Here is a 7,574-nt window from a genome sequence, read left to right as displayed (position 1 = left end):
CACCTCTTTTTTTCAAATAAATGCTCCATATTAAAAATAAAAATTAAAAAACAATAATAATAAAAACCTTTTAACTCGTATAAAATTTTAAGTAATTGGCAATAGAAACTAATCCTTATGTGGTGTTTATTTGTGTGCGAATTGAGAAACTCCTTTTTTTCTTGAAGTAGCTTAAAAGGCATTCATCTCAAAACGTTTCCAAATTAATGTGATTCATAAATTCGCAAAATTAATTGAAAAATCATTTTTATCTGTCAAGCTGTGCAATGCAACTTACTCTTTTTCTCAAACTTTACATAAAATAATATCTAGACGAAAATTTAACAAAACAATTTTATTTCAAAATCAATAACTTTTACGTTCATTTCAGGTGTGCTCTCTTTAATTTTATACAGTGAAACCTCTTCGAGCGGCCACCCCTCCTAACGGCCAATTTTTGGGGGCATGGATTTTTTAGCCCATAGACTTAATGTTAAAAACACCCCTAGCCACGGCCACCCAACCCTTCTAAACGGCCGCCGAGAGGATGCGTCCATCCAATTTCTCAGGAAAATCCATTCACTTCCTGTTCTGCTGTGCAACTTTTTAGTTCAAGGAGAAGTCGTATTGGCTTTTAAAGAATTCCAATAATTTTGGAGTAAAAATGTCATTTATATTTATTTTATTAGTTGGTCAATGTGTATGTGTAATCTGGGTATCAAACAACACTGTCGAATATCATTTTTATGAATCTCGAGCAACATATTGAAATTCTGAGCAACAAGAGCACGGAAAATCGGCGAGAGAATTAACAGAGTGCGATTTGGAGTTATTTTTAGCATGGAACAGCAATGGAGTGTTTTGATAATTACAGGGCCGACTGAGAAAAACGTCGTCTGGTTGACGAATCAGCGAAAATAAACGTTTTTTAATCAAATCTAATATTTATTTGGGATTGATTTAAATGAACTTATCAGTTCCCTGAGTGCATTATTAACGTTTTTTGAATAAAAACATTTTTTATGCCTTTGAAGCGCTAATTCTACCTTTGGCGATCAATTTACTAAACGCTTTGCAAGCATCAGCAAACTATATTTTCAACTGAAGTGATTTTGGGGATAATAAAGTCATCAGAAATTCAGATGCAATGGCAAATAAATTGGCTTAAGAGATTAACATTTGGAATTGAAAAATGATTTTGAAAACAGTTGCTGGAGCAGAGTAAAAACTTAAGTCAAAATGTGTATCCTTTCTTCGAAAGATGTAAACAATAATTAAATAATATACTATTTCCTTTTTAGAAAGGTCTCAAACTTCATTGTATGTGTTAGACGTGCTTATATTATCTATTACAGAAATTATATTGTAACTGTAACGTACACCCTTTAAAGCGACCACCCCCTCTCAACGACCGAAATATTGCGGAACGGAGGGGTGGCCGCTCAGAGAGGTTTCACTGTAGTTGATTTCCATTTTATTCTATCACAACATAATTTTTTTTTTTTAAATATAAGATCGGATGATTTGATTTGGATAACATTTGCGCCGTACAGTAGAGTGAAAGAACAAGCGATTTTTTTTTCCAAAATTCAATTTTTAATACCGCTGAATAGTTTTGATTTGGTCTCATAAAGAGACAGCAAAAATATTTTGATTACGAGTTTCCATCTTGAGGGTCCACTCTCACCATGCATTTTATACATTTTATTTTGTTTTCAAACATTTCATTTTTACTACAGCTTTTTTTTTTCTTTTTTAATGTTTAATTTTCCGTCGAACGAAAACATTGTCATTTGGTATTGTAAAGGACAAAGATAAATTAGTAATTTTATGAGTTTCCATCTCCTCTGACCATGAATGGTACTAAACTTGCTTTCCTTTTGCAATGGATTTCTTTTTATCATTCATAAAAGAAATCGGTTGTTATTTTGAATTATATGTCAATAATGAACTAACATTCATTGAATCAAAGAGTTTACAGTAGCCAAAGGTTATTTTACTTTTTGAAATCAATGTTGGATTTCATGATGCAAAATATATTTTATAACCGAGTGTTTAATGCTGCCTTACGTTTTCTTTCCTTTTTTCCAGTTATCCCACCCCCTGGATGATGAGTTCTTATGAGACGCCCCCCCCCCCCCCCCATCATGATTCTTATTTGGCTAGAGGAAAAGACTCATGAAATTAAGATGAAGTTGTGACAACACCCTCTTCATAAAAGGTCAAGAATGAACTGATACAGATAAAGGAATTGAACTGAAAATGCATTCAAGTGCAAGTTCTCAACTACTGTTACAAAAAAGTATATGTATAACGAAATTAAAGCTGTTTTATTGAACTCTAGTACAAAATTCAGTTTCATGTTTAAAAACAGTAGTAATGAGACAAGAAATGAAACATCAGCCTCTAGCGCCGCAAAATGAAGAAAATTATGAAGTAAGTGAAAAAACGGCCAATGATCAACCAGTGGACTTACGAATCACAAGTGTCATTGAAAGAAACAAATCAAATGTCAATGAAAAGCCAGATGTCAAGCCCGGGAATAGTATTCTTTTAGCAACTCTACTGAGAGTTAACACATATCAAACTCCAAGGCGATTAGAAACCGATGTTCAGAAATATAGTTCGAGGCTACAAACCAATTCCAGAGATGCTGTTCAAACATCGAACATACTACATCGCCAACTAACATCAAAAACTCCGTATTACAATGAAATACAAAAACGATTAACCGGCGTAAATAGCGTTACTTACAACGTTACAACAAAACCATCGCTGGATAATTTTACTATAAAAAAAGAGATAACTGATGAATTTTTGGAACAATCTACTGCAGTGCACACGAACTTAGAGACTATCCAGAATGAGGATGCTTCGGGTTCAAATGGTGAAGAGTTAACTGTTGTGTATGAAAGTTATAATGGATCTTCTAGTGCTTTTAGTAGGGTCAAAAATGTCTGTAACGTTGAGAATGAACCCAAACCAATCAAAGAATTTGTACCCAACTATCGCAAATTTTACTCCAGATGCTATGATCAGTCGCAAGCTTCAAAAGCATCAGAAAACGCGATTAATTCTACCAAAAAAGCGAACACTGATAATTACACAATATTGAGAAACAGACTGTCTATCTCCAGAAATGAAACTAATAGCCCACTACGAGCTGCATTGGTTGCTCCTGTAAGTTTTCCGGATCTCATCCGACCTTTCCCTCTGAAACAAGTAAATCGCGTAGAAAATAATCCTGAGTCACTCAAAAGGAAACTCTGTGTAGCGATAAACGACCATACTCTTGACAATAAGAAAGACAAGACGTTAAAATGTTTACTAGCAACGTCTATGAGCGAAAAACAATCAAAAAGCAAACACTTGCAGGAGTTGCTGCAAATAAGACCGCAAGTAGATAGAAACTACCGAAATGGGTTATCAGAGGAAAGGCTTAGATTTGAAGAGTATTGGACAAGTAGACAAAATGGCTATAAAGTGGCACCAGAAAGAACAACACATGCTAGGTGTCAAAATGACATCAGTGACAGACCTACCCCAATTTACTGCCCTCAGACAGTAAGACCTACGACGAATGATGTGGTGCTTAAAGGATTGCTAGTGTCAAACGCAAAAATACCAGCTCAAATACCAACGACACCAGCTCCTCCAAGTTCGGGATCTCCGGGCAGTGAATCAACATCGAGCGGTAGCACAGATTCGGGTGTTTTTAGCGACAACACGACAGATGACAGAAGACGAGTATCAAGAGTTTTAAGTGGTAGACATGTGAAATCTGGGACTGGGGCAAGCTTAACAACGTTGCGACTGTTGAGACAAATGATCATCGAAAGACGGAAGAAAAATGATCGTAAACTGTAAAAAAAATCATTCACATTTTTATTTAAGATTTTTTTCACTTATTAATCATTTGTAATTACGCTGATGATGTGGAAACAGGTAAGAAACATTCATATTTAACTTCACGTAAATGTCATAAAAAGCAAAAAAAATTTTTCGAGAATGTGATCTTCTAAATTTTACGAGTATCCGATGAGTTTTATTAAAATCTTCAAAACTAGCGGGAAATATAACTAAATGGCAATTTTTACTGATAATGACTGGAAAAGATTGTATTGAGAGAAAGATTTGCCATACTGTACTGAAACGTTTTGTTATTTCCAAAATGTATATTTATTTATATCCAAACTTATCGGATTTTATGAGTAGAATATGAATATAATAATAATAGTAATGAAAATAACTGAAGCAAAGGGCTTTTGATAGCTCTTGGGTTTTCTTACGCTACTAAGATAACGAATTTAACATTATTTTTGAACCTTCATTTACAAAATCTCGTCATGAGTATCGCTTATGACGTTGATATGACAATTTCCATGCTGAAAATTATATTGAACTTCACTATCTGGCATATTTGCTTCTTTTCTTTTATTTCTATTTGATTTGCTCATAAGATACATGAGATTTTTATGGAAATCGCTTGAGCTTCACTCGATATTACACGGAAATAATGCATTTACTCATGGATTTTTTAAAAAGGGTACACAGTAGTTGAAATTAAATTTAAGAGCTAAAAGGTATGGTGCTTTTAAAATTAAAATAGATAGCCTTTGGAACTATATTAAGAAACACTTTTTAAATGGGAATGATCCTTGCTCAAAGTTGAATTTTATAAACTACAGATATTTTCTACCTTGTTATGCAAAGTAACTATTTAAATCTTTTCTAACCTGTTTTTATACATACTGTTTCTATAATTGTGATTATGTATATTTTTGATACTTCCACTGTAAATGAATGCTTTAAAAAATGTTTTGTCTTGTGTTTCAATCGATGTCAGTTTTACAAATTTCCATGAACCAATTAACTTCAACAGCTTCCGAAAAACATAGGACACATCTGGCTAGTACTCTGTCAGCAAGGAACATATTATCGCGTTTTATTAACCAAAACGTCATGGTACAAATTGATTATTAAAAAAAAAAATCCATAAATATAAAACACATTCTTAAGTCCAAAAATGATTTATTAGTATTTGTTAGAGATTGAAATCTACATAGATAATTCTGAACTTTATTCGAAAAATCATTTTTCAAAATTATCTAAGAAACTTACGCGCGTCCAATACAAATAATTAGCATATCGAGTTGCGTATCAGTTACTTAATGAACATGAATAGTCAACATCACTTTTAGTAATATTTATGCTATCCCATTTCTATAATTGGAAAGTTATTTTTAAACAGAACTGCTATGTTAATATCAAGTCATAATTCGGAATTTTTATAACAACATATTAAATTTTTCTATTTTTAATCATCGGACTGTAATAGTTCTATTGGAAAATGTAAAATGAAAACCTTCGAAATCACCAAACAATTACGAAAAATCAATTTATTTATATGGGGCCATACTGGTAATGCCTTACAAGATTTAACATTTTTTTCTGTTTTAATTTTGTTCTGTAATAATGCTTTTTTTTTTTTTTGGATTAAAATCCAGACACATACAAGTTTTAATAGTAAAGATATACTAATTAACAAACCTAAGCAACAAAAATACTTTATTCAATAAAATATATTTTAAAAATACAGCTCTAAAATATGAACTTGAATACAAATTCTCTAAAAAATTAGGAATTCAATATAGTAAGAAGCTCTTTTTTAATAATACTAAAGACCGATTATCACATTCAATACGTAACTGAAATTTTTAAAAGAAAATATTGCAGCTTTGCTACTGCGAATGCAGTAGTAACAAAAACTCATTGGAGTAACAAAACCTAAGTGCCGAAATTTGTCAAAAAGTATAAGTAATTTTATAACATCAAGAACGTAAAAAAAATATAGCAGAACTATTGAAAACACTTTAGAAAGTACATCACTAAATAGCATCAATAAAGCACATTATTAATATTTCTTTAGCAATAGTTTTCCAAAAATAGTCACATAAAATCATAGGATAGGCTCTATGCTAGCTTACAGATATTTTTTAAACATTAAGAATGCAATGAGTGTAACAGTGAGGGAAAGTTAGCAGCAACTTTTGTACATTTGAGTTATTTTCATTGAGGACCACCGGGAAAAGGGCACGGAGGGCAGATACACAACCGGTCAGCGAACCTGTGAATCAATATTTCATAATCTTTATCCACTTTCTGCGGTCCGATCTTGGATTCTCTTGGGACATACATACACTTGGTGGATTTCTTGACCCAACCATAGTAAGTATTGTCAGCTGATTCATCAACCAGCCGCCCAATTAATAAAGTCTCATCTTCATCTTTTCCTCCAGGAAAGTTGTTTCTGTTTTCAAAATCGAGATCAGAAAAGTAAAGAGGAATACCCATAGCGCAGGTCAAAATCTGAAAATAGATATAGGTTCATAAAATCGAGCGTCTCTCTCATCTGTACCTATACATCTTAAAAATAAATTTAAAAAATTGCTTTATTAATAAACTAAACATAAATAAAGGAATTTTATCGTCATATCTCATTATACTGTAAAGTAATTATTTTCCAATCTCCAATTATTTCATAGCTAGCTATCTCTAGTCATTTTAAGAGCTCGGAAATAAATAAATAAATAAATAATAAACGCATTTAAATATTATCTCATCAAAATATAGTTTTCAAACATATTAACTTTCTCGGCAGGTAATCAAAAAGGATCTTTTCTTATAATTTATTTTAAATGGGTTAATACAAAAATGTAAGATCTGAAAGTATAATCAGATACCAAAAACTATCAATCAAATTAAGAGACACAAAAATAATCTGTAGTGTTTGGAACAGTTTCTTTTATTCATAAATATAAAATCTTTCAGAATCCCATTATTCAGTAATTTTGGAAAAGACATACTCTAAAAGCACTTATTTTCGCAAACATGAAGATATCGGCGATTTTGCGAGCTGAAAGTTTCGCGATTTTAAAACATAAAGCAATTTTTTATAGAAAAAATATTTCGCGAGGCTTTAATTTTCGCGATTACAATGGGGTCGCGAAAACTAAAGCCTCGCAAAAATAGAAAGAGAAGAAGAAAAATAGCATTATATATTTCTTTACAAGCAAAAAGAACGCTTCTCAATTTCTCGTTAAGCTTAATTTTGTATACATGGGTCTGTTATTAAGATTACACTGTAATTATAAACATACTATAAATAGGAAAAATATACAATAGAATTATGATGATCAATAAGAATGAAAGATGATTAGTTTTAAAAGAGGTGCGAAATAAATAAAAATGTTCACAGTAATAAAACTTCATGGAGGTACGCATTTATTTCTTAGGAGCGCAATACAACTCTTCAGTATCACTTGTAACATGTCTGAACTTGTTGGTGCTTAAATATGGTACATACGATACGATTAAGGATTTTATATGTTACATGAAGGTTTCAAATAATGTTATGTTTTACTTATTTGATTATTTTTTAAGAATTCAGAGCTTGAGTACTCAAAACATATTAATATTCTGCCGTGCTAAGAACAAAAGTCGTACCTGCACTTTTTATCAAAATTGAGTTACGGTCACCAGGTGGTTCTTCATAAAATATTTTACCTATAAGCAATTTTTTATGATCATTTGTG

General features: G+C 31.8%; 1 protein-coding gene across 1 annotated transcript in view; it reads right to left on the bottom strand.

The window, feature by feature from the left end:
• Window positions 1-5,113: 5,113 nt before the first annotated feature.
• LOC129218471 (uncharacterized) overlaps window positions 5,114-7,574 on the bottom strand; it is a 52,147-nt gene continuing 49,686 nt past the window's right edge. The window contains exon 3 of the mRNA XM_054852750.1: window positions 5,114-6,348. Coding sequence (XP_054708725.1) covers window positions 6,049-6,348 — 300 coding nt within the window. The 3' untranslated portion in view covers window positions 5,114-6,048. The remainder of the gene's footprint in view (window positions 6,349-7,574) is intronic.

Source organism: Uloborus diversus, chromosome 3 (assembly GCF_026930045.1).
Source record: "Uloborus diversus isolate 005 chromosome 3, Udiv.v.3.1, whole genome shotgun sequence".
Taxonomy (NCBI): Eukaryota; Metazoa; Arthropoda; class Arachnida; order Araneae; family Uloboridae; genus Uloborus; species Uloborus diversus.
The sequence above is the reverse complement of the archived record's forward strand: the minus strand, read 5'-3'. Positions and strand labels throughout refer to the sequence as shown.